Source organism: Micromys minutus (assembly GCF_963924665.1).
Source record: "Micromys minutus genome assembly, chromosome: 27".
In the NCBI taxonomy this organism is placed as follows: Eukaryota; Metazoa; Chordata; class Mammalia; order Rodentia; family Muridae; genus Micromys; species Micromys minutus.
In genome coordinates, this window is record NC_137962.1 from 21,984,799 (window position 1) to 22,011,764 (window position 26,966).

Sequence of the window (26,966 nt, forward strand, 5' to 3'; positions counted from 1 at the left end):
CCCAAGTGTCAAGCCTGGAGCCAGACACTTGTAAGACTGTCAAACAATAGCGGAAGGTTTTTAAAGTTCCCACCCATGTGTGGTGGGTCAATTTTTTTGTTTTGTGTGTGAATGTGTTTTCTTTTCTTTCTTTTTTTTTTGGGGGGGGGGGGGCGGGCGGGGTAGGGTTTCAGTCTGTGAGTGGGGCGCCCTCTAGTGTTCATTATACCCATTAGATTTAACCTGGCCGAGTCCCCCCTCCACTAGAAGAAATTGCAGTATCAAAGGCTACAAGAGCTCTCTCCTAAAGTCTCTTTAAAAAAACTTCGAGCCACTGAAGCTGAGTTTTTAATTAAGGTGTATACTGAGACCCTGTCTGAGAACTTAAAGAACACACACAGTGAAAAACCAGACCTGGGGCTAGAGAGATAGACGGTTCTGTGGGTAAGACTGGTTTTTCTTCCAGAGGACCCAGGTTCACATTCCCAGCATCCATATGGCAGCTCACAACTGTAACTCCAGTTCCAGGCGATCTGACACCCTCACACGGTCATGCATGCAGGCAAAACACCAATGCACATAAAAATAGAATACATTTTAAAAAGAAATACCAGCATCTATGTGGGATTAAAGCAAACCCGAGGATGAAAAATGTCATTAAAGGAAGCAATGGGTATTCCAGTTAGTCTCAACCATCCTAGCACACACAATCTGCATTCCAGGTGCTGACGGGACAGTTTGAACCAAAGAGAAAGAAAGTGGGTATATGACTAGAAGAAAAATCTAGTGGACTAATGTTTGGAGAACCTGAAGGAAGAAATCAACAATAACAAGTAGCCCAAGTGGGCAGTTTCTAAAGATCAAGAAAACGAGGAAGCCAAGGTTCCATCTGGAATGTTGAGTAAACAGTAAGACACTTTAGGGGAAAGTCCTTCCAGGAAAACCTTTGGAATGTTAGTTTATTATTTACTGGGAGTGGGGGGTGGACAGTTTGGAGGTGTTAAGGAATTCAAACTGCTGGGGGCCCAAGGTCGCTAAGATACCTTCCTACGATTGGAGTAGTTCTACTGTGAAAACTACTACCTTCCTTGTGAAATACTAAGCTACCTCAGTGAACTAATCTTTAGTTCATTATCTTTCATTCATTCACGGAGGCAATAATCTCTCACAATTTTTATAAAAACACTTTTTCAAAAAAAGTAAATAATTTGTTACCGTATAAACTTTCTCGCTGAAAGCTTTGCCAGCTTTAACTGAAATCAACTGCAATACCTACTAGAAGATTCCAGATAGAGTGCTGCGGAAGAACCTTGTAAGTAACTTGAAAGACAACACTTGGAAAATTCTTTCTCCTACAGACACCGAACCTTCAGCAAACCACATTACCCAGAAGACCACGCGGCCTGGTCGGGCCTCGCGCTATGCATTCTGGGATTAGTAGTTTTAGGGGCTTATTTATCAGCTCGCTCGGTGCCGTCCCAGGAACTCGCTTTCCCGGCTCCCCGCGCGACCAGGGCGCTCCTTCGTGATCAGGAAACGCGAAAGATGGCGACTGTTCGGCGACGTTGAGGCCGCGTTAGGCGGTTCAGGCGCGGGGTGGTGAGTCTTGGCGGTGGAGGCGGCTCCCACGAGTTTGGAGAGTGGGTGAGGAGCAGGAAGATAGCTGTAAGCTTCGGCCTCTGGGACCGGATGGGGAAGAACGCTTCAGGGAAGGGGCACGAGCCGGGGCAGCTCTGGCGGGCAAGAGCGAAGGGGCGCGGGCCCCGGGTGCAGTGTTGGCTGCCCTGGGCACAGGCCACCTCCAGGACTACATTAAGAGCCTAGGCTTTGGCCCATGGACATCGCGCTTGCTATACGTCAGTCTGACCTAATTCTAGTTCCCTTACTTTGGCCAGACTGGAACTCTGATGTGCTCCCAGAACCCACTCCATGCCTTCCGGCTTCGGCGTTGCCAGTGTTATTGGTTTTGCTGGAGATTAGTTCTAACCCTAACCCACGGTTATTCAAATTCTACCCATACATTAAAATGATCTACTTCCTCTGTGGATCCTTCCATTTCCTCTCTACGAATCGAAAGAAGCGGCAACTTTAGATTCTTCATCTGAACATTCTTGGCATGTCTCATGCCTTCTGCTGCTTCCTGTGGACAGAATTTCATTTTATAATTTCCATGGGGCCTACAAATGAATCTTGCATATATAGTAGCGCTTGATTAACAATTAAATGAAAGTAACTGGGGGCTTGTCCCTATATAGAACTGGAAAGCAGGGCCAGGGTCTTTTGGAGACCGATCTTTTGTACCTTAAGCGGGCCTTAAATTGAGTCTGCAGTTTACTCTCTGCTGTCTTTTGGCGCTCAGAACTGCCTCCACCTTCCTAGTGCCATGATTACAGTTGTGGACTACTAAACATTTTCTGTAATTAAAAAAAAAAAAAAAGTCTACATATTTTCTTAGAAGTCACCAGAGGAATTCTTTTCTAATGTAATTTTTAGTTGTATCATGCTCTGCTTAAAGTTCTAATGTTCTCGTTGAGATTAAATTGAAATTCAGACGCCTTTGCCCTGGTCCCTAACAGTGTTCCCATTCTCCCCCAGACAAACGTCACTCCAGCTTATAGTCTGCCTTTTTTTTTTTTCTTTTTTTCTTTTTGTATGTATGGGTGTTTGTCATGCATTTATGTCTGTGAACCACTGGAGTGCTAGACGAGGACAAAACAAGGTGTTGGGTTTCCTGGAATTACAGGAGCTTGTTTACCAGCCATCGTGTGGATGCTGAGGACCAATCCCAGGTCCTCTGGTAGAGCAGCCAGTGCTCTTAACCACTGCCCCATCTCTCCAGCCCTTGACCTTGTCTTAAAAAAAAAAAAAAAAAAAAAAAAGATTTGTTATTTACTTTATTGTTTGGTTGTAGGAGGTGTGCGTGTAACAGTACCATGTTGTCTAGAGCACAACTTGTGGAGATCAGTTCTCTTTCTGTCATGTCGGTCCCAGGGATCAATCTCAGATGGTCGGATTTGGTAGCAGGCATGTCTTCCCACTGAGCCTGCCTGTGGCCCTCCCACTGACCTAATCTGAAATCAGCCTCCCTGTGGGTCAGTTCCCACTCAGCCACAGTCTCTGGAGAGCGCCATGCTGAGCTAGTTGTTTCCTTAGTGCTTGCTGTCTCTATCTGTGAGCTCTTTTTCCTGATCACCCCATGGCCTTTTCTCCCAGCATGAGATCTCAGTGAAAATGCTAACCTAAGAAGTCTTCCCTGAGAGTTTCTTCATATCTCATCATATTGCTCCATTCGGTTACCTTTTCGGAGCTCATTCTGAGGATCTGAAATAAAGTGCCACACTGACTTCATGCTTCATGGCATCAGAGAATCTGTCAGTCGCAGTGTCCTCTCCAGAACCCAGAACAGCTCCTGGCACTGGAAGGTGTTCAGTACATACTTGTTGAAAGAATGAGGCCAGATATGGTGCATGTACCTTTAATCTCAGCAACTGGGATTAAAAGCAGATTGAAGCAGATCTTTGTGAATTTGAGGCCATCCTGGTCTACATAGTGAGTTCCAGACCAGACAGGAGCAACATAGAAAGGCAATGTCCCAAAACCAGAAAAACCAAACAAACAAACAAATTCAAGGATGCTTTCCAGAGAAAGCTTTTTTCCTTTTGATCTGTTTTCTTAGGGCTCTCAGTAGGAGAGACGTACCGTGAAATGCACGATATACTGATTTAGACCGTTCCGTCATTTTAGCTATTTGTGAGATTCCTTCTTAGGCATCTGGCAGTTACTGGCCCAGGAGAGGAGGAATAAAATAAACTTCAGATGCTGTGCCCCACGTCACAGGGATGATGGTGGAGTAGAGGCAGTTTCAGACTTGCATGTCCCTTTAGCCCCTAGGTGGATTCGATGTTATAGTTCAAGAGTAGTTGGCAGTGTAGTGTAGCGTGCCGTGCATCGTACCCCAGGGACTCCTGCTCAGACCTCTCAGGAGGACAGTAGATAGGCTTGTCCGCCTAAAGAGGACTGACCACCAGGCTGTGAGACCTGATTAGAAATTGTCAGCCTGTCCGTCAGTCACCTCTGGGACTTCTAGTTGAGACACTTCTATTGTTTAATGTTGTATATTGAAATAGTTGTTGTTCCCCAAGCAGTTGAAAAAAACGGGAAGGGTGCACAGGAGCGCCAAACATATTTTTCCAACTGCCTTGGAGCTACCTACACACTATACACACACACACACACACACACACACACACACTTGCCTCAGTGCACATGGGGGGGGGGGTCAGAGGATGAGCTTTAGGACTCAGTTCTTCCTTCCACAGAGTAGGTTCTGGGAACAGACGCAGTTTGTCAGACTGGGCGTCGAGCACCTTCACCCACAGACCCACACAATGGCCGTCTGCATTATCTTTTGAAACAAAGGTTTCACTGAGCCCAGAGTTCATCACCTTGGTCAGGCTGGCCACTGGTCTTCAGGGTCCATCTGTGTGCCCGAATGGCTCCTCACATGGGCACTGGGGTCCATGTTCTGGTCTTCATGTTTTACAGTGGACACCTTAGACCAAGCCATCTCTCCAACTCCTAGAGGTGCACTTCTTTAAAACACTGAGTAAAAGTGTTTTGTTTCTCCTCTGATGATTTTGTTGTTGTTGTTTTGTTTTTAACTTTTTTTAAAAATTTTTATTTACTTATTGTGTGTACACTGTAACTGTTTCCAGACACACCAGAGGAGGGCATCAGATCCCACTATCAATGGTTGTGAGCCACCATGTGGTCGCTGGGAATTGAACTCAGGACCTTTGGAAGAGCAGTCAGTGCTCTAACCACTGAGCCATCTCTCCAGCCTGGTGTTTTGTTTTTAGATGGTATTGATTACTTTTTGTTTTTGATAATAGTCCCAGCTAGCCTTGTCTCAGCAATCAAATGGTGAACATATAGGAAGAAATCACAGGGAGACGATATAGTGTAATGAATAAGTATGGGCTTTTCGAGATAGACTACCAGGTCTTTGCTATTTAGAACTTGTGTTACCTCAAACAAGTTAGTATATGTACCTGTGCCTTAGCTTCCTCATCCGTGAAGCAGGTATACAAATATATGTATTGATAGTTTTGAGATTTGCTGAACTGTACATGATGAGTACTTGTCTTTCTCACCCAGATGGCAGGAGAACTGGCTGACAAAAAGGACCGAGACGCATCACCCAAGGAGGAAAGGAAGCGATCTCGGACTCCTGAGAGAGATCGTGATAGAGACCGAGACCGGAAGTCCTCCCCATCTAAAGACAGGAAACGGCATCGCTCACGGGAAAGGCGTCGAGGAGGTAGCCGTTCTCGCTCTCGGTCCCATTCCAAGTCTACAGAAAGGTAAAGTGACTTTGTATTCTGCTACACGAGTGGGGGAGGGGGTGCTTCCAATGTTAAGCAGTTGCTTTTCATACACGAGCCTCCCCTTGTCCCGGGTGACCTCCAGGGACACTCAGCATTCCCTTTCCTTTTTCCTCTGGTTTTCTGAAGTAGTTTCCCTGTAGGCCAAGTGGACCCGAACCTGAAGTACCTCTGTCCCAGCCTCCTGAGGCTGTGGTTGTAGGTGTTCCCATGATACCCAGCTAAGTGACCAGTTCCTGAAGATTGAACAGGAGCTTGTAAGGTGAAGTTACAGTTGGCTGAGGCAGGTGGCTCCCCTGTTCTCACAGCCCCTGATCTGTCCTTGCTACTAAAACATAGCATGAGCTGACAGTGCTCTGGAAGGCCCTCCTGAGATTAGGATCTGTGCTGTAGAGTCAAGCCTGGGCTCAGTGGGAAAGCGCTCTGTCTGCGAGCATGAGGCCCTGAGCTAGGATCCTGAGCACACGGGTAAGGAGCTGCATGTGGCAGCATGCAGCCATACTCCCAGCCATGGAGAGGCTTGCCGAGCCAGCCAGCCCAGCCAGTCCGTAAGCTCCAGATACTCTGGGGGAAAGGGAGATGGCAGAACAGCTCCGAGTGCTGACTACTCTCCAGAGGACCCAGGCTCCGTCTGTATAATTCTGAACACCCACATGGTGGCTCACGCCTGTCTGTAACTCCAGTTCAGGAGGATCCAACACCCTCCTCTGACCTCTCTGAGCAACAGGAACACATGTGGTGCTTTCGGGCAATGACATACATGTGGGAAAACACACATATAAGGGGTTTTGTTGTTGTTTTTGTTTGGTTGGTTGTCTGGTTGGTTGGATTTTTTAAGTGGAAAGAATGGAGAGGTCTCCCAGTGGTAAGCATAAGGACCCAAGTTCAAATCCCCAGCATCCAAGTAAAAAGCTATGAATGCCTGTATTCCCAGGAAACAGGCAGGTTCCACTAGATCATTGGCCAGCTGGCTTAGCCAAAACGGGGAGTTTCCAGTTCAGCAAGAGACTGTCACTCAGGCTTCTAGACTCAGTGAAGGAATGGACAGGTGAGGTAAGGAGGCAGAGAGCCAAGGCTTCATCATTCATCCTTAAATAAGCTCCCAGCAGAAGGTGTGACCAGACTAGATCTGGATTAAAGGCAGCCTTCCTAACTCAGATTTGGATTAGAAGTGGGTCTTCCTACTTCAGATTAAGCAAAAATCCCTCACAGATATACCCTCCATTTTTGGGTTTTAGTTCAAGACATAGTCAAGTATGCAACTAAGTATAGCCATCCTGGAGACTTTGTCTCTAATGCCAAGAGCTATAGAGGAAGCCACCTGATGTCCTGCTTGTACCTGCATACTACCATGCATTTATCATGTACATATACACCATACCCGTGTGTGCACCCACACACACAGATCTTACTAGAATTTCCTCAAACTTTCTTCAGTTTGTTAACCATTACTTTGAGGAGAAAAGAGCATGGGGACTTCTCAGGCCTCAGTGAGGTAAGAAACTCTAGAACCAGCAAGGAATTTCCTCAATTTTCTGTCTTCTAGGGAACGACGGCACAAAGAACGGGAGAGAGATAAGGAACGGGACCGGGGTAAAAAGGAGCGCGAGAGGGACAAGGATGGCCACCGACGGGACAAGGACCGTAAAAGATCCAGGTGAGGAGGACTGGGCTCTAGGGGTGCATCCTGCTCTCCTACTCTGCAGCTGAGCTCATGGGAAAAAGCAGGTCCCATTGTTAGTTTCTACAGAATCCTTTTCCTCAGAAAGTGTACCTTTTCCGTGTATTTGTTTAATTGGTTGGTGTCTTCTTTCATAGCCCTGGGTGGCCCGAAACTCTGTGTAGACCAGTTATGGATGGCCTTGTACTCTTGCTCCGCCTGCCTCGGCCCTGGGAGAGCTGGGACTGCAGGTGTGAGCCTCTGCTCAGCTCAGCATGTTTCCTCAAAATGTCCAGGCTCTTCCTAAAAGCAGTCTGTGACCTGTGAAAATGATTACTGTCTTCACCCAGAAATTTACAAAATGAAGTAAATTAAGAAGGTCAAATCTTTAAACTCATTTTTAAAAAATGGATATATTTTATTTACATTTCAAACGTTATTCCCTTTCCAGGTTTCCCCTCCTAAGCCCGCTATCCCTCCCCCACACCCTGCTTCCATGACTTTGCACTCACTTTAACACCTGTGTAATTGCCTAGGCCACCAAAGGTGTGCATATTTGAAAAACCAACAGGTATCTGAAAAATGCCCCTTCAGAAAAGCCGTGTGCAGCATCCCAGCAGTATGACAGAGCCCATAGGTGTGCCCAGGCCAGACAGTGGCTGGGGACAGAGCAGGGGACAGAGTACCTCAGATGCACTGCTGCACTGCAGAGCTGTGGTTGGAGTAACTCTTTCGTGAGCTTCTCTCCATATTAAGATGATCCTCATGGAAAAGAAACAAACTTTTCTAAAACCAGAAAAGGCTGAATGAACAAAAGGGAAAGATATCCCAGAAAGAAACCAGAAACAAGAACTTATAGGACAGGGGTTAATTCAGCAGAAAATAAATGCAAATAAAATAAACAAAAGAAAAAAGAAAAACAAGAGAAGAAAGTAAAATGGGGTTCAGATCCCAGCACCCACAATGAATGTCAGTGCTGCAACATTCTCCCCCTGCAACCTCAGCACTGAGCAGAGGCAGGAGGATTGCTGAGACTTCCTGGCTGCCAGCCTAGCTCCAGGTTCAGTGAGAAACCCTATGTCAAAGAAGTAGTGAAGAGAGTGATGGGGCAGGACATGTGACACCTTCCTGTGGCCTCTGCACACACACAACCCAGCAGGCAAAGTAATTCAGCTCACATTTTGAAGTTCAGTTTATTTTCGGAACTGAGAAATTATTTGAAAAGCTTACTAGTTAATCAAACATCTCTATAGCTCCACTGTAAAATTCAATGTTTTACCTAGGCTACACAAAATAACTTTTGTAGAATATCTTTTAAATTTTTTAATTTGGGTTGGAGATCTGCTTCTGTGCTTAAGAGCACCGGCTACTCTTCCAGAGGACTTAGGCTCAGTCCCAGCACCCACATCAGGTGCTTACCAAGTGCCTGTGGCTACAGCTCCATAGGAGCCATGGCCTCTGGAGCACACACACACACACACACACACACACACACACACGTAATTAAGAAAAGTATATTCTTAATTACAAAGCATAGATTAATTTGTATTTGTGTGTGTGTCTGTGTTTTGCCTACACGTATGCATATATACCATTCATGTGCCTGGATCGTACTGAGATCGGAAGGGGGTATTGGATGCCCTGGGACTGGAGTTATGTGTGGTTCTGAGGCCGTGACCCGTCATGCGGGTGCCCCAAATTCACAAAGCTCTATCTGCCTATGTCTGGCTCCTAGGCGCTGGGATTAAAGGTATGCATCACCACAGCCTGGCTTTTTTGGAACTTTTGATAGCAGTGGTGAGGGTCCACTTTCCTGAAAGAGTTAGTCAGAAGGAGCTTCAGGTAGAGTGGAGCCAAGATGGGGCATAATTAGGTTTCAGAACAGGCAGGGGACTAGGCCTTGCTTGAGAAAGCTTTAGGTCATAGTGAGTGGCCATGGCCAGTCCTGAGTAATAGGAAAATGTCTATTTTTTGAAGGCTCAGCCTGAGCCTCATTCAGGGTCTGGGGTAAGACAGCTATGGACCTTTCTCCTTTTTCCTTAAAGCTTGTCTCCTGGTCGAGGAAAAGATTTCAAGTCTCGGAAGGACAGAGATTCTAAGAAGGGTGACGAGGATGAGCATGGTGACAAGAGACCTAAGGTAAAGGCCGGCTGATGCCTCTGTTTCCTTCAAGGGAGATAACCAACGCCCAGCCCAGAGACAGGGTCTCCCTGTGAAGCCCTGGATGGCCTGGAACTCAGATCCTCCTGCCTCTGCCTCTCTGTGCCGGGCATAATCTTGTGTACCACACCCACTACTACCAGTGCCCAGCTAAGGAAGAGAGTCCTCTTTCTTTCTTTTTTCCTTTTCTCTTTCTTTTCTTTTTTTAATGATTCCTTTTCATTTTTTATGTGCACTGGTGCTTTGTTTGCATGTATGTCTGTGTCAGGGTGTCAGATCCCCTGGAACTGGAGCTATAGACAGTCGTAAGCTTTCAAGTGGTTCTTGGGAATTGATCCTGGGTCCTCTGGAAAAGCAGCCAGTGCTCTTAACCTCTGAGCCATGTCTCTAGTTCCATGAGGGACAGTTTTCATAAACCAAGCTCCCATGTTCTGTGCTCAGATCCAGCCACTGTCCTTGGAGGAACTTCTGGCCAAGAAAAAGGCTGAGGAAGAAGCTGAAGCTAAGGTAAGACCTAGGCGCCTGGATTAATATGCTCTGCCTACCATAGCAAATGCCACAGCCAGGCAGCTCAACTCTGGAGTTCCAGAAGTCTCAGTGCTTGGTCTGCTGAGGCCCCTGCTCTCAGATGTAGACGCCATCTCTGTCCTTACAATCACCTCTATGGGCACTCGTCTCCTCAGAGTATTGATCTGTTATTTCTCATGGAACCACCATGCTAGGCAGCTGCTGTGTTACGGCTATGACACCCGACTGTGTCATGTTTATGATGAGCAAAAGCTTTAGTCCATAGTGGAGTCCTAGGCCTCTGTGTTCTTATCAGAATATTTGTCATCTTAAGCGAGTATTTAGGGCCTTCCTGGGTCTCTAGCAGTGATGTGGTTGTTTCCAGCCCCTAGATACCATTAACCATTCCCTTCTGTCTTGAAGCCCAAATTCCTCTCCAAAGCAGAGCGGGAGGCTGAAGCGCTGAAGCGGCGGCAGCAGGAGGTGGAGGAGCGCCAGAAGATGCTCGAAGAAGAGAGGAAGAAAAGGAAACAGTTCCAGGATTTGGGCAGGAAGATGCTGGGTTTGTTTTCTGTCCTGTGTAGAAAGGATGGGGTAAAATTATGGAGAGAGACAGAAACCTAGACTGGAGCAGTAGCTCAAGTAGGACTTTCCTAGCATACAAAAGGCCCTGGGTTTGATCTCTAACCATTGCAAAAAGAAAGGGAGGGAAGATAGGGACCTGTCTGTTCCAGAGTTTGGAAAAGGAAACAGTGGTGAATGTTTATGGAAGTATCTGTCAGGTCCCCTGTCTACCATGTGTCCACTCGTTTCCCCCATTTGTTCCTATTGAATGGATTCCTTCTGTGGCTTCTTCCTCCCCCTGAGATCTTTCTGCAGCTTTCCTTCTTTGTCTGCAGAAGATCCTCAGGAGAGGGAACGGAGGGAACGGAGGGAAAGGATGGAGCGGGAGACCAATGGAAATGAGGATGAGGAGGGACGGCAGAAGATTCGGGAAGAAAAGGACAAGAGCAAGGAGCTGCACGCGATTAAGGTGCGGGCTGAGACCCCACAAAGCAGTTAGTCATTTGTCTCTCTGGTCTCAGGTCAGGAACTGAGGCTGATGAGCTTTGTGCTCTTTCCCTGGTAGGAGCGTTACCTGGGTGGCATCAAAAAACGGCGCCGGACAAGGCATCTCAATGACCGAAAGTTTGTGTTTGAGTGGGATGCGTCTGAAGACACCTCCATTGACTACAACCCCCTGTGAGTGGCTTTGTGCCCACATCTTGGGGCTTGGACACTGGGTGGTCCTGAAGAGCTGACAGAAGAAGCAAGCGGGGCTGGGTGAGGAAGTTGGTAGACCTGCACTCACCCATCTCGCGGAGCAGGAAAGATGCTGGCTGGGGGAGAATTGGTACACGTTGGCAGTCTGCCCTTGCCTTGAGCAGCTCTTTTTCTCCCTCTTGTCTCCATCCCAGGTACAAAGAACGGCACCAGGTGCAGCTGTTGGGGCGAGGCTTCATCGCGGGCATTGACCTAAAGCAGCAGAAGCGAGAACAGTCACGTTTCTATGGAGACCTAATGGAAAAGAGGCGAACCCTGGAAGAAAAGGAACAGGAGGAGTGAGTAACTGGGTTTAGGGTGGTTGAGCAGAGCCCAGCATCTACAAAAAGGAGTGTACTGATTTTGCTTAGCCTCCAATCATGTCTTGTTTCAGAGCAAGACTCCGCAAACTTCGAAAGAAGGAAGCCAAACAACGCTGGGATGATCGCCATTGGTCCCAGAAGAAGTTAGATGAGATGACAGACAGGGACTGGCGCATCTTCCGTGAAGACTATAGCATCACCACCAAAGGTGGCAAGATCCCCAACCCCATCCGGTCCTGGAAAGATTCGTCTCTGCCCCCACATATCTTGGAAGTTATTGATAAGTGTGGCTACAAGGTAAAGGGGCAGACTGGCCCAGAGCATCTGCCAGTTTGTGTCCTATATTCTAGGACTGTAAATATAGTTTGGGACTCAAGAACTTTGTTCCTTAGCTAGTGTCTTTTCTGCCCACAGTACCAAACTAACTATGCCTGTCACTTTGTGGCGGGAGTATGGGCCTTTAGGCTTATGTTTTCCCTTGGGCCCCCTTTTCTATGTGTCCGGTATATGGTAGTAGCATGCTGTGCCCACTGTGTTAGCACTGTCTACATAGTATGGTTCTCGACCCATTGCTTTTGTTCTGGGTCACTGTAGGAGCCAACACCTATCCAGCGCCAGGCCATTCCCATTGGGCTACAGAATCGTGACATCATTGGTGTGGCTGAGACTGGCAGTGGCAAGACGGCAGCCTTCCTCATTCCATTACTGGTCTGGATCACCACTCTTCCCAAAATTGACAGGTAAGCTCAGCTGATTATCATTTGGATGGATTGGTGGGTAGGACAGGTGAGGCAGACTAGAATAGCAGCTGTTTTGGTTGTTGTCTGTCGAGAGAGGCCTTGTATTCCCTTGTAGTCTGATTTTTACATGGGATCACCAACCTGCCCATTCCCATAGATGCTCTTAAGAGTGACTGTCTCTTGTTCCTGCTTGTGGTTGGATCAAACCAAAGCTTATGGAGCTGTGGGATCCCCCATTTACCACAGGATCGAAGAGTCAGACCAGGGCCCTTATGCCATCATCCTGGCTCCCACTCGTGAACTGGCTCAGCAGATTGAGGAAGAGACCATCAAGTTTGGAAAGCCACTAGGCATCCGCACCGTGGCTGTCATTGGTGGCATCTCCAGAGAAGACCAAGGCTTCAGGCTACGCATGGGTTGTGAGGTTTGTTTCTCAAATCAGCTTTAGTTAATTACACTAATACATACTCGTAATAATGCTAATAATTAATAGACATCACAACAGCCTTATGAGATCAGCTAGTGATAGAGATTGCATACTGTTTCATAGATGAAGATGAGGTTAATAACTCATCTGTAGTCCAACACAGCTATCAGTGGGCCCTGTGAAGGAGGAGGTGGTTCATAGCTAAAGCCTGTGTTATTAAAGCATGCTGTTAGCACGCATGCCTCAGAGATGGAGAGACCCTGTAAGGATCTGAACAGTGATTCTATGTAGACCTCTCAGTGTAATCCCTGCATGTTGCTCCTTCCACAGTGCTCCCCGGCCTCCCTCCTTCCACGGTGCTCCCCCCTCTCTGTTTCCACAGTGCCCCCCAGCCTCTCTGTTTCCACAGTGCTCCCTGGCCTCCCTCCTTCCACGGTGCTCCCCGGCCTCTCTGTTTCCACAGGGCTCCCTGACCTCCCTCCTTCCACAGTGCTCCCCGGCCTCTGTTTCCACAGTGCTCCCCAGCCTTTTTTCCATCTAAGCTAGTTCCTCCTGATCTGCCATCTGCCTAACCCTGGATCTTATTTAGAAACCTCATTCATTCCTGAAGGAAGTTGGAGGTAGCAGATGGCTTCATGCCCATTCTTGAGGACCTTAAGTACGAAATCTGGCTGGAGGTTGAGGTCCAAGTTCCTTAGCATTGATGGTCTGTTGCCTAGGTGGGTTCACAGCAGAGAAAGAAAGAAGGGAGTTGTCTCCTAAAGCCATGATTACGCTGTATCTTCCAGATTGTGATCGCCACCCCAGGACGTCTGATTGATGTGCTGGAGAACCGTTACCTTGTGCTTAGCCGTTGTACCTACGTGGTTCTGGATGAGGCAGATAGGATGATTGACATGGGTTTTGAGCCAGATGTTCAGAAGATTCTAGAACATATGCCCGTCAGCAACCAGAAGCCAGACACAGATGAAGCTGAGGACCCGGAGAAGATGTTGGCCAACTTTGAATCAGGAAAACATAAATACCGTCAAGTAAGGCAACTTTCTTGGGAGAAGTTGAACCAGTTCTCAAGTCTTGTTTTCAGACCTTTCTTGCCTAGGAAGGGCCCAGTGCACACGTTAGCGGCAGTGCACACACCTCCAGCATGCTGACACTGCTGCACACGCCCCCTGCATGCTGACACTGCTGCACACGCCCCCTGCATGCTGACACTGCTGCACACGCCCCCTGCATGCTGACACTGCTGCACACGCCCCCTGCATGCTGACACTGCTGCACACGCCTCCAGCATGCTGACACTGCTGCACACGCCCCCTGCATGCTGACACTGCTGCATACGCCCCCTGCGTGCTGACACTGCTGCACACGCCTCCAGCATGCTGACACTGCTGCACACGCCTCCAGCATGCTGACACTGCTGCACACGCCCCCTGCATGCTGACACTGCTGCACACGCCCCCTGCATGCTGACACTGCTGCACACGCCCCCTGCATGCTGACACTGCTGCACACGCCCCCTGCATGCTGACACTGCTGCACACGCCCCCTGCATGCTGACACTGCTGCACACGCCCCCTGCATGCTGACACTGCTGCACACGCCCCCTGCATGCTGACACTGCTGCACACGCCTCCTGCATGCCAGTAGTGCTTGTGTATAGTCCTTTAACAGTCCAAGGTCTAGAGCCATTTAGCTTAGCCTGGAAAACTGGTTCTAAAGAATCGTGCTACTTAGGAAGAAAACAGTACCAGGCATAGTAGCTCATGCCTAAAGCCCAGCATTCAGGAGGAGGCAGAAAGATTGTCCAAGATTGAGGCTAGCTTGTCTTATATGTGAGTTCCAGGCCAGTCAGATCTGCACGGCAAGATCCAGTCTCAAAAGAGCTAAACAAAAGTGAGGATTGAGGGCTGGTGAGCCGGCTCAGGAGTAAAGAGCTCTGGCCACCTTTCCACAGGTCAGCTCCTAGCAACTGCATGGTGGCTCATGAGCATCCAGAAAGGGATCTGATGCCCCTTCTGGTGTGTAGGTGTAATGCAGAGAGAGCACTTGTGCATTAAATAAATAAATAAATAAATAGATAGATAGATAGATAGATAGATAGATAGATAGCTGGGCAGTGGCACATCTTAATTCCAGCATTTGGAAGGCAGAGGCAGGTAGATCTCTGTGAGTTTGAAGCCAGTCTGGTCTACAGAGCAAGTTCAAGGATAGCCAGGGCTACATGTAGAAGCCTGTCTTGAAAAACTGGTGTTGATGAAGATGATGTAAGGAGTCATGATGCTACCTAGATCACAGGTGGTAGCAGATGCTCCCAGTCCTTTCTTGCATGAGAGGAAAAGCCAAAGAACACTTTCCCAGGGTGACAGTGTTAGATTTATAGCAGGACTCATTTAATGTTTTAGCCTGTGTTGGGCGGCCTGTGCTGACAGTAGGGTATGGAGTCTTATCTGCCTGGGCCCAGCTGAGCCTCCTGTTTTATAGACAGTCATGTTCACGGCTACTATGCCGCCAGCGGTAGAGCGTCTAGCCAGGAGCTATCTTCGGCGGCCTGCTGTGGTGTACATCGGCTCTGCCGGCAAGCCCCATGAGCGGGTGGAACAGAAGGTCTTCCTCATGTCCGAATCAGAAAAGAGGTATGTGGCGCGGCTGTGGGGTGGTAGGTCTCTGTGGAAGACCTTGGAGTTTGTGCACTGCTGGGGTTGAGTGTTGGGTTTACTAAGTCTGGGGGGTATTGTGTACCTCATTCTCCTCCCCCACCCCCAGGAAAAAGCTGCTGGCAATCTTGGAACAAGGTTTTGATCCACCCATCATCATTTTTGTCAACCAGAAGAAGGGTTGCGACGTGTTGGCCAAGTCTCTGGAGAAGATGGGGGTACGTCTGGCAGCAGAGCAAAGCCAACCCTAGTGCTGCTGCTCTCTGAGGCTAGGGATGGAGTGGGGAGTGCCGGCTCCCACTCCCTGTTTAATCTCTACACCATCTAACAAACCGGGGCCAAAAGAAACGTGTGGAATCCCTTCTAGTCCAGCAACAGCAGCCAGATGCCTTCTCTGTCTAACGGGTGGGGCGGGGGAGGCAGAGTGTGCCGCTGTAGGGGGTTTGCACCGAGAGGATGGGGGAGGGGAGGCTGCTGATGTGATGGGTAAGTGGACTGTCCTCACCACTCAGCTCCTGATGTCCTTAGCCTTCCTAGCCCGTTACCTGCCCCGGTTCTCCCTCAGAACCTGTCATCTCAGCACACTGCTGGGCCTCTGTCCCCCAGAACGCCATGTTTTCTTTCATTTCTTGCTCTAGCTCCCAAGTCCTTTCCTCACGTCACTGAACTCTGTCCTACTGTCTACTCTCTCCCAGGGTCTGCTCTCAGCCCTCCCTCTCCCTGAACCTTTTTTTGTCCCCTACAGTACAACGCCTGTACACTGCATGGTGGCAAAGGCCAGGAGCAGCGAGAATTTGCATTGTCCAACCTCAAGGCTGGAGCCAAGGATATTTTGGTGGCTACAGATGTGGCTGGTCGTGGTATTGACATCCAAGATGTATCTATGGTTGTCAACTATGACATGGCCAAAAATATTGAAGGTTAGTGCCTGCGAAGGTAGCTTCACTTCAGGGCTAGGGGGGACTGCTTATATTCTCCCTCTCAGAGTCGGGGTGCACTAAAACTCTGCTTTAGTCTGGGTGACATCCCAGTGTCTAGGCTAAGGCTGCATGGTGTGTGAAGAATGACGCTAGCTAGGAGGGGCTTAGTGTTGCCCTGTGACAAGTCAGCAGCAGAGGGGGACGGGGAGAGTGGAGAGCACTCTGGGTTCACCTGCTGTAGACAGTAGGAGGTGGGCTGAAGGGTTCCTTTAAGAGTGGGTACCACACACCCGGACATCTGGCTTGGTCCCGAGTAACATCCTTCTGCTCCCTAGATTATATTCACCGAATTGGCCGCACGGGAAGAGCAGGCAAGAGTGGTGTAGCCATCACCTTCCTCACCAAGGAGGACTCAGCTGTGTTCTATGAACTGAAGCAAGCCATCCTAGAGAGCCCAGTGTCGTCTTGCCCTCCAGAGCTAGCAAACCACCCAGATGCCCAGCACAAGCCTGGCACCATCCTCACCAAGAAGCGCAGGGAAGAGACCATCTTTGCTTGACATAGTACCTGAGTGGACCTGAAGCCATGCTCTGAAGCTGGTGCCTGTTCTAAAGCCCTCACTCCTATCTCTGCAGGCTCTCATTCTTGGGTCACGGGGCTTAGGAGGAAGCAGTCAGGAGCCTGTGAGGTGGCTCCATGGGGACAGGAAGGTGGGGTAGGCGGGAGGAACATATTACGTCAGGTTTGGCTCAGCTCTGCCCCTTGCAGCCTTGCTGTCCTGGCTGTGGGGCAGCTGCCTAGCACTATCTCCAGCACGAACAAGCACCTGGTCACCTGGAGAGGACTTCCTTAGCACACGTGGGACTGTGCTGCAGTGCTTGTTGCCCTGAGTGACCCAGGGGATCTGGCATCATAATTGTGGACCTTGGACTCTGCCACTCCGACAGCTGGTTCCCATGTGTCTGAGGCAGGTAGAGAGCCTTTGGAACTGCGCAGCCCTATGCCACGGGTGCTGTGCACTCAGGGCATTCCTCCCCATGGGGAATTTTTTTTTTTAAGATATGGGGGCAGGAAGAGCTGGCTGTCCGTCATTAAGTCAGTGAAATTTCTGTTTTCTATTCTCTGAGAAGATAAGTTTGTATGTTGAAAATAAATACATGAATATTAAAGTTGTGTCAACCCCTAGCTCCGCTCTCTTCTCTGGGAAACAAAGTCAGGACCGCAGCATTGGCTGAGAAAGTGAAAGGACGGCCTAGCTTCTCAACTAGTACATTCGTCTGCAGGTGGCACTTGGGAGCAGATGGGAGGGCATGGCAGCAGGATGGCAGTGTGTACCCCTCCTGCTGTTCTGTGTGGAACCCGGTCCTGGCTCCCTTGCTCATGGGGCGGGCTCTGAGCTGTGTGGACTATAGATGGCTCTTCCATCTCAGGCACACACCTCCCTTGCCCCTCAAAGGGAGGCAAGTATGTGAATTCAATTTGCAGCTGCTTGTGGAGCCCTCTGGCCTGCAGTGGGCAGTGGGAAGCTAGCTTCTCGGAGCAAGTCCTTGCTTCCTAGCTTCTACTTCCTAGCTTCTCGGAGCAAGTCCCTTGTATACTGCCAACTACCTCCAGTCATCAGGCCTGGGGTGCAGTGCACCCGTAAATACAGTGCCTCTTGCAGTTGCTGGTTCCCCTCCCCACTCACGAATCCGTGGAGAGAATGGGCCAGAATACTTCACCTCTGCAGAGTTACAGAGAGCCACATGAGCAAACAGACCAGAGACACCCGAGGGACTGTGCGTGGTGTTTTATTGGAGATGACAATGAGGTGGGGTGGGTTCTTAATGGAGCATGCTCTGTAGGTCACACGCTAGAGCCATAAGGCAGGGGTGGCCAGGTGACAGCCTCCGGGGGCTGTTCACTGTGTCCTGTTCCTCTCATCTAACCCTATCTTAACAAGTGGCAGCTATGAGTCAGGGAGGGAAGGAACAGAAATGACAGATGCAAGGGCAAAGAATGAGAAAAGCAAGGGGGGCCGGAAGCTACTCCACCCTCCCCCGCAGTCCAGGCCGGCACTGGGCTTGACTGTGCCCCAGTTCCCTAGTCTTGCCAGATGCTAAGCCTCCTGGTTTGGTGAGGAGGGCTGTTATCTAACAGAGCTACAGCCATGAGTTGTCTGTCCTGCCTCACCTGCACTGCTCCTTAGGTGTAAGTGCCCACCCCAGCTGACGGACAGAAGCGCCGCCATGTTGAACTCTGATTGATTCATTTCTAATGTGCGGCAGTGACACAAATGACGTCCTTTTGCTTAGGATTTACGCCCGCTCGGGAGCCACGTGTTTCTTGCTGTATTGCCCACTCTCTCACCCTCTTGCTATTTACAGGGGCATCCATTCTGACTGGAAGGCCCCTGCTAAGTGATCCTGACCTGAGATCACTGCCCACTGGGGCAGCTTCTTCTGCAGGGGAAGGTGCCAAGGATGCAGAACACGGCTAGTACCTGGATGAGAACCTACGGGGTCACTGTGCCCAGGAGGTGAGGGGGGCCCCTTGCTTCTCCCAGAACCTTGGGACCACAGTCAGCCCTGGACCCGGGGCTGGGCAGAGGGTTGTGTGAGCTGAACCTAGCGGCAGCCTAATGCCAATCTAACTCCAACCTGCCTGAGGTGGACACCCCAGCCGATGTGCCTGTTCCTGCCAGGGTAGGGCAGGAGGTGGTCAGTAGCTGTCCTTAGGCCAAGGCCGGTTACGCTGCCAGTTCCGGTCACTGTGGTCATGCTCCGAGTCCTGGGCTAGGAGCCTGTCTTGGGGGTCATGCCCGTTAGCACTGGGCAGCCCCGAGGTGTGTTGGCGGTGAGGCTGGTACAGGTCCTGGTAGGCATCTGCATAGTCCTCCTCCAGATGGCGGGAGCTGCGCTGTGAAGAGCCGGTCCAGGCCTGGCGGGAGCTCTCGCTGGCCTCATCCGAAGGCATCAGGCTGTCCCGCTCCAGGGGTGAATGCTCCTCACCTCGCTCCCCTAGGAGCTGCTGGTTCTGGGGGGCCAAACAATAGCTCTTAAGTAAGGTAAGGTAAGTCTGGCCTTTGTTCCTCCTAGGACTGTGGCAGGGAGGTGGGGTTCTTCTTCCCTTACTCTCAGTTCTTAGGTCTTTAAAAGAGTAAGCAGTGCAAAGGAAGAAGTAAGATGGAGCACTTTCCAGGCCAGATGTAGAAAAATGGGAGTTTTAGCTCCTCGAAAATTCAGGCTCTCCCTTAAAAAGTGCCTAGGAGGGCTGGAGAGATGGCTCAGTGGTTAAGAGCACTGACTGCTCTTCCAGAGGTCCTGAGTTCAAATCCCAGCAACCACATGGTGGTTCACAACCATCTGTAATGGGATCTGATGCCCTCTTCTGGTGTGTCTGAGGACAGCTACAGTGTATTCATATGCATAAAATAATTTTGTTTAACAAGTGCCTGGGAGAACCTTTTTGGCCCTAGGAGGACCATCTCTAATCTCAGACACTGTTCTGTCCAATCAGGAAGTCCCTTGACCTGGGTCTGTGGTGCAGGCAGAGCTGACAATCTCAGCAATCCCTTGGCTTCACATAGAGACCAAGAATAATCCCTGGTCAGGCCAGGAGCTTTGCCTTGATTGGGGTAGGCTGCACGTTTGTGCCCACTAGAAATGGTCACCTGAAGTCCAGGGATGGCACTAGGTGGACCCAGCAGTCCAGGGCCAGGCGCTGGATGGTGGGTGGCTCGCCAGTAAACCTCTAAGTATTCAGCCAGGTGCTCACAGGCGTCGTCTAGCTGGTTCTCATCCAGAATTACATCGAACGACTCCTGGAGGGAAGAGGACACAGGGAGGTTGGCATCTCCACAGCAACGCTGAGCTCCACCTCTGGAATAGGGCGTGGCAGCCGCTGACCCAGGCACTCACTGGTGGGCACTGGACCAGCTTATCATACGCCATCATCTGTACAGTGAGGTGTTTCATCTGGGACTTCCCCCTGGAGCGGATCAGCCGCTGCAGTACCTGAAGGGAGACGGGCAGAGATGGTGTGGTGTTTCTCGGGGCTCTGGTGAGAAGGACTCGGTGTTAAGGAATGGCAGGAAAAGGAACCGGTCACGCCAGGCAGGGCCCAAGCAGAGGTGCACTGTATTCTAGGGAACATCTGTGGGACTCCAGTGACCCCGGTTCACTTACCTTTGGCGAGGATACTTTGACAAAGACGATGATGGGGGCCAGTGAGGTCTTGGCTAGCTGTGCCGGGTGATTGATGGTATCAGCATCCAACACCACTAGCTGCAGGGATTTGGCCAGCTCGAATATGCGCTCAATCTCACTCTGGACTTCGGCTAAGGAAGGGGAGCAGCTCACCAGGGGCTCTGGCCGCTGCTTAACTGCCAGGGCTTTGAGAGCTGCTACGTGGCGGCTGGGAAGGACCGGCAAGCCTGGGCAGGCAGTGGACTGGACGAGTGGGGAGGGCAGTGCGTAGGGCAGCTGGTGGGGCGTGGGCAAGAGGACAAGGAGTTAAAGGTTTTCGCTAGTGCCAGGTAGGCAGAGGACCAGGAACAAAGGACTCCTCACCAATGCTGGAGCGAGCGGAAGAGCGATCGATAATGGTCCTCTTGCCTGGATTGTTGAGCACAGACCGCTTTGCCAGTGAGAGGTCGGCTGTGACTCGGGTGATGGAGATCCTGGTGTGGGAGGAGAGGAGGCTAGCTCTGGGCTTGCATGAGGGGGATATTATTTTCCTCCCAACGCTCATCCCATTCCAGATCAGGGCAGCTTACCTGCCATCAAACCTGTGTTTAAGGAAGTCGAAGAGAGCCTTCTGCATCATGTCTGTGACCTGGAGGGGGGTGGGGCAAGGCACTGACAGGGGGCTCCAGCAGCTGGACAGTGTCCCAAAGCAGAGTTCATAACCCTCCGCACAGACGTTTCCCTCTGAGGCAGCATTGTTAGGGGGTAACTCTGGTCTTGGGAAATTCCTCACCTCATAACCTTTTAGAGAGGGTCCCACCAGCACCACAGGCCGCATGGAGGGTACCACATCATACGGGGGGATGTGCTCCGCCTGCAGAGTGACCAGGGGGTCAGACAAAATCTCAGTCTCGGCGCCCACTTTAGGCCTGACTGCTCTGGGGGCAGAGTGGACAGTTCTGGGCACCCTCCCCTCTGTTCCTTAGATGTCAGCGGTGGCTGACCAGGATGATCCCTAAAACCAAAACTCCATGACCCCCCCTCCGGCCCAGGTCCCTTTCTGACTTACCTGTTTTTGCTTCTGCTTGGCTTTTTGGAAAAGGAAATAAAAGATTAAAGTTGGTGGAGGGAAAAGGCCCCCAGGGGCTTGGGAGTCCCTTCCCCAGGGGAGGTAACGGGTTCTCCCTGCTGTTCTGATCTGTCCACCAGCCCCTTCCCATAAGTGTTCTGGGAAGAACCCCTTCCACTGTCTTATTTGCCTACCCAAGGTGGGCAAGCTGAGGGGAGGCTACCTAGAGACGGAGGAGGAGAACGTCGGTTGCCGACATCACTCAGGCCGGATGGGTTCCCAGATCTCCTAAAAGAGGGGGCATGGTAAAACTGTCCATACCGTTGTTCTACACGTTAAAGTTTTACAAATTAGTAACTACATTTGTGGCAGCTGAGCATGTACGGGGGGGGGGGGGGTGCGGTTGCGTGGTGTAAATGTGTTCTGTGAGGGCAGTGTTATGTGTTTGGGGTGTGTGTGTGTATGTGTGTGTGTGCTGAATTCTCACCTGGCCTTCTGTTCCTGTTTGAGCCGGATGCTCTCCAGGCGTTGGGGGCTGGGGATGAAGGCGATATCTCCACCCTCTTTCACTAGCCTCCCGATCCACCAGTCATTGCTGTACTTCTGGGAGGGTGTGAGAAGAGGGAGGAGCTGTGAGGGGCTTACCCAGGGAAGATGCTGGGAAGCTGGCACAGGAAGGATGGAGGAGCTGTCACTGCATCACAGAACAGGACAGCCAAGTTCAAGCCACAAGCCCTTGTGCTCTTCCAAGTGTGGAATCCCAGATGTCACAGGAGACCCCTGGTTAGTTACTCTACCGTCCCATGCCAGGTCTGAGAATGGTGGGGTCCTAATCAGGTCCTGTGTGAGGGGCATCTAGGTGCACACACGGGTGAAACTGGAGAGCTGGGTGGTGGGGGCTTATTTTAGAAATAGAAGTAAAGAAGGGCTGGGGCCTGTGACAGCGAACAGAAGAATTAAGTGTTAGAGTAAGCTCCTGGGGAGAATAAGGTTCATTACCTCTTTAATGTGCAGAAAATCTTTGGCCTCAAAGTTGACTCCAGAGCCCTGGACTGGGCATTCCTCATCCAGAACTCCACAGTAGCTGACATTGGTCCTCACAGCAAATGCCACAGGTTTGTGCTGGGGAATTTGATCATCGGGGCAATGAGGAACAGCTGCCTCAGAGTATCTCATGGGGAGGCAGAAGCCCCAGACAAAAGGGCTATTGCTTGCTACAGGCATACATGTTTCCACATGTTAAGTACACTCTGACATGACCCTGGGGACCTAAGACCCAGATTTGCACCCAGCCTAGCCTCCTGCCAGCAGGTATACCTTGGCTCTCTCCAACTGCTGCTGAGCCTGACTCTCCACTTCTCGCCGGGCACTCTCCCGGTCCTCCTCCAGGGAGACGTCTGAGTCCAGAGAGGGGCGGCTGGTATAGGAGTCAGCTGAACCCTGGGATGGGAGAGTCTGTGTAAAGGGGACCATATAGGCCTCCTCTTAGCTCTGATGTGACTTTTCCATCCTCTAGGGGACAACTTGACCCCCTAAGCTGTGTGCTTTCCCAGTGTGTCTAAGGTCATCTCAAAGGTTACAGGGAAGCTGGCCCAATCCTTTTGTGCAAAGTTCAGGGCCTGCTACCCTACCCCACACCTATTTTATACTATAGCCCTGAATAAAGTCTTCACTGTTTGCTTTTCTCCCCTGTACTAAATACTAAAATACTAACGATGATATATCTGAGACGGTGTTAAAACCAGGGGACCATGCCCTCTTCTCTCCACGCTAGCCTGAAGCAGCCTGGACATTATCCCTTTAAGATGGCAGGAAAGAGCACACCTAGCTAAGAGATACCGGCTGAAGCTGGATGGGGGGTTGCACACCTATGGTTCCAGCACTTGGGAGGTCAAATTTAGTAGCTAGAGACTTAAACACTTTCTGGGCTATGAGACCTACTGCTCCCCCAAAACCATCAAACACGAATGACCTGAGATCAATCCAAGGAACCAACAGAAGTAGAGAACCCATCTCCAAAAGTTGTCCTGTGATCTATACACACACACACACACACACAAAGAACAGCATGTGTGTGTCAGAGCCTACATACTTACACTCATGTAAATACAGTAAATTAAAACATACACAGTGACATGTGTATGTCTGACCTCGCACCTTACGTACATACATACACACACATACACACACACAGAGAGAGAGAGAGAGAGAGAGAATGCCTGCCTTTATCTCCCAAGTTTTGGTGTACCCCAACAGCAGGCTTCCAACAAGGTTTGGAAAGCTGTTAAATGGATGAGTACTTTGGGCGTGTGAAAACCAGGACAAAGCAACAGACTCCTGGAAGTTACCTCTCCTTTGCTTCCCCCACCGCTTTCTTTCCTTCTCACACCTGTGGGGACAGGGAACTGGACAGGTGTAAGCAGAAAGAAGACATGAGGGAGAACGATACAGGCTATCTCCCTGGGTACAGGTGGGGCTGTCACACCTACACCTGGTCTGTATTCCTCCTTTCCTCGGGCCCAAGGGATATCAGCGTCTGGAGGGAGACTGTGCTGGTGCCAGGCAACCCAGCTGAGATGCAGGACCCCGGGGATGGGGTGCCTTTGGTAATGTGGAGGGATAGTTGTTGAGCCCTGCCCATAGTAGGGTCTTGGGGCAAGGGGCATACATTTGGAGGGTTACAGAGTTCACCTTCAGGGCCATGAGGAAGACGCCAGATAAATAAGGTAAGTTCAACGTTGACGAAAGCAGCTGAAAGTTAAGATTAGGGGAGAAGAAAACTTTTCCGACTCAGTTTCTCCTTCTGTGCAGGTGTCAATGGCACAGAAAAGCTAAGAGGTTAGGTGAAAGGGTGTGTTTAAGGAAAGTGGTTGCAGAGGGTCGAGGTTGAAGAAGAGTCTCTTAAAGCCACTGGCTATGAATACCTGCCTACAAGCTGCAGGGACCGGACTCTCTCTGGAAAAGGCAAACTCACAATCCCGCTGTCAACCAGGCCTAGGGCCCAGCCCTGCACGTGCAAGAGGGGTGGTCAGCTGGGTGTCTGGTAGCCCCGGAATCTGAGCTAAAGACTGTGTCTATTGTAAACCAAATGGCTTGAGGCTGCCCCAGAACTGGGGGGATGGGGGAGCCTTTTGTTTTGCAGAAGTAGAGGCCGTCGGCTGCCCCCTTCCCCCCATCTCTCCAGCTACAGGAGAACTGGGCTAAGGCCAAAAAAAAAAAAAAGCCTTGAAAAATCTTGATAAATCTTGATATGGGGGTCAGGGATCTCCCAGGACATAAGTATGGGGTGTGTCTGGCTGAGGGGATAGAGACCTGCAGGTGAAAAGGGCCAGGGGCAAGACAGGATGACCACCTACTGTGAGTGTGTCTGATACTTCCTCAGCACCCAGTAGGTGTAGGGAGAAATGTGGCTTTGACCTCCTTTGATCCAAGCTCTGAACCTAATTTAGTCCTTCACGTCTTTAGGGTAGCTAGGCTCCGGACCTCTTAACCCTAGAGAATGACAGGGTCTCCCCCTAAATTCCTTAGTGAGTTGTGATCAGAATGGAGGCCACTTTCCTTGTTTCCCATGCCCTCAGGGGGGTTGCCTGTGCTGGTCTGGTGTCAACTAGGAAGTAGGTAACGGTCTACCTCGTAGAATGGTAGGGTCTTGTTTTCCCACCCGCAATGCCCCAAAAAGCCAGAGTCTCAGTAATCTGGAGCTGCTGGAGCTGGCACAGTGCCCTGGTGGTGCCCCCCTTGCCTGGTGAGTGTGTGGGCAGGCTGCAGCTCCTCTCTTGCCTGGCACGGGGGAAGAAGAGGAGGGAGATGAGCCCAGTGGATTTATTTAGAGCCTGATCTCCCTCCTACTTCAGAGGGGGCCGCAGGGAGAGCAAGGAGCTCGCTGGAGGAAGGGAAGTTTTTGGGGGAAGGGGGGGAGGAGAGATCCAAGAACCAGGGAGGGTCAGGAGGGAGCGAGGGGTCAGCAAGCTGCCCTCTAGTAACATCCATGTGTCAGTCTCTTGACTTCTCACCAGGGATGAGAAGGAAGCTCCTCAGGCCCTGCAGCCCCACAGAGAGATCTCTCCTCAAGCTCATCCTGACTCCCTGGGCTACACCAGCTGCCCCTTCAACTGTCAGAAAGAGGTGCCCACCAGAGGCTTCAGAACCATCTCTGCTCTTGCTGCAATGTAATTAGCCCCGAAGCCCCAAGGAAAATTGGGCCCGGAAGGAGCCTGGTCCCAGAATCGACTGACACATGCCCGCTCTGAGGTTTACTACACATCGTTCCTGGGCCTGAGACAGAAGGCGCGACCTAATCCTGTCAGGGGACCTTTTCAAGTCGTCGTCGGGTCCTTTCCCAAGAAGACCTTCGTGTGGGATGTCTGAGGGAAGACTGGTGACTCCGAGGGGTTCTGAAGCTGATCCCACCCTCCTACCATCTTTCCAGGCATTCTTTCCGCTCTCTGAGCTCCGGGAATCACTGCCTAATGAGCTGATTTGTCTCAGTGGGTCAGGAGATAAAAGCAAAGAGGAGAATTAAATATTTATTGGTTGCCTGGTTCTCGGAGCAAAGAGCTTCCTTTCCATCCCCGTGCCCTGAGCTCCCCTGGCCTCACCTCCAGGCCCTTAGAGGGGAGCTCAGAGGAAACCTCAGAGGAAACCTCAGAGGAAACCTCAGCAGGGGGCTACACTGAACTCCGACTGATGGCCCACCCCTGTGGTTGGTGGCCTTTCCAAGAAGCTGGGCTAGAGGCAGTGGTTTCGAGTCAAGGCCATGTAAAGGGGTGGTGGGCAAAAAGGAATAAGAGACCTCAAGTTCTAGAATTCCTGTCTGCAGAGGCTGGTACCCGACTCTCTAATGTTCTTCCAGCTCCTTAATTTGTCATTTACTTGAGGCACAGGTCCCAAGTGTCTCCCCTGGAGCTCAGTTTTCCCTGTTGTGTTCAGACCCCATGAACCCAGGATTTGGAACTCCAAACGTTCCATGTTTCCTCTAGAACCTCGGTGTCAAGGCCTTCTGTCCTTCCCTCCTCAGCCCCTTAATGTCCTGAGCTCTGGGGCCACCTGCTCGAGCCGTCCCTCTGGGCACACGCCGGAGTACCTGGGATACCTGGCTATGAGGGACCATCTCCCCACTTTACTAGAGAGCCCCCTCCCGCCCCCCCCCCAGCTTACGCGCGCGCTGCCCCGCTGCCAAGGCGTTTTTTTCAAAGTCCAGAACTGGGGGAGGGGTTGAAGAGAGAGGTGTCATCCCAACTCCCCCACCCCCACTCTCCCCCGTGGGCACTCACCGCCTCCGAGTCCTCAAACCCGGGCACGTAGGAGTCGTCATACATGGGGGAGTCCGGGGTGGGGTGGGGGGAACGAGCGGCGCCGGGGGCGAGGACGGCGGGCCGCGCCCGAGATGCCACCGAGCCGCGCAGCCCTGCGGGCGGCGGCGGAGAAAGCGAGCGCGAAGGAAGGAGCGAGCCGCGAAGAGCAGCTGCTCGCAGCTCAGATCACCGCTCCCCTCCCCACCCCCCAGCCCAGCCGGTCCCACCCCGAGCGCGCCAGCGCGGCTGAGGAATCTGCCGCCGGCTCCCACCACTATAGTGCCCGCCCACCTGACCCCCTCCCGGGAAGACGCGGGCGGCGAGGGCGCGGCGGCCGGGGGGACCCGCCGGGGCCGCGGAACCGGGCGCACGCGAGTAGGG

The 26,966-nt window shown here is 51.1% G+C and overlaps 2 protein-coding genes across 4 annotated transcripts; one reads left to right on the top strand and one right to left on the bottom strand.

Annotated features, from left to right (window-relative positions):
- The first annotated feature begins 1,506 nt into the window (after positions 1 to 1,506).
- Positions 1,507 to 17,233, top strand: DDX23 (DEAD-box helicase 23). 3 transcript variants are annotated; one of them, XM_080939108.1, is made up of 17 exons: positions 1,507 to 1,578; positions 5,137 to 5,342; positions 6,910 to 7,020; positions 9,069 to 9,162; positions 9,625 to 9,690; positions 10,114 to 10,252; positions 10,590 to 10,723; positions 10,820 to 10,932; positions 11,148 to 11,291; positions 11,387 to 11,612; positions 11,910 to 12,055; positions 12,302 to 12,479; positions 13,271 to 13,513; positions 14,964 to 15,115; positions 15,246 to 15,354; positions 15,882 to 16,056; positions 16,392 to 17,233. In XM_080939108.1, exons 2-17 carry the CDS (start codon positions 5,137 to 5,139, stop codon positions 16,613 to 16,615), a joined length of 2,460 nt encoding a protein of 819 aa, XP_080795234.1. In that variant the 5' UTR covers positions 1,507 to 1,578; the 3' UTR covers positions 16,616 to 17,233. The 3 variants fall into 3 exon arrangements, with proteins under 3 accessions (XP_080795234.1, XP_080795233.1, XP_080795235.1); XM_080939107.1 differs by having other exon boundaries at positions 1,510 to 1,644; XM_080939109.1 differs by having other exon boundaries at positions 1,512 to 1,623.
- A 709-nt stretch (positions 17,234 to 17,942) lies between these two features.
- On the bottom strand, positions 17,943 to 26,666 carry CACNB3 (calcium voltage-gated channel auxiliary subunit beta 3). Its single transcript, XM_080939117.1, has 13 exons — positions 26,565 to 26,666; positions 22,609 to 22,731; positions 22,291 to 22,413; positions 21,779 to 21,894; positions 21,515 to 21,579; positions 21,292 to 21,311; positions 21,016 to 21,096; positions 20,813 to 20,871; positions 20,607 to 20,716; positions 20,223 to 20,374; positions 19,956 to 20,051; positions 19,709 to 19,858; positions 17,943 to 19,071 (listed from the first exon to the last, which is right to left on the bottom strand). The coding sequence occupies exons 1-13, from the start codon at positions 26,607 to 26,609 to the stop codon at positions 18,757 to 18,759; spliced, it is 1,455 nt and encodes a 484-aa protein (XP_080795243.1). The 5' UTR covers positions 26,610 to 26,666; the 3' UTR covers positions 17,943 to 18,756.
- Between the last annotated feature and the right edge of the window lie 300 nt (positions 26,667 to 26,966).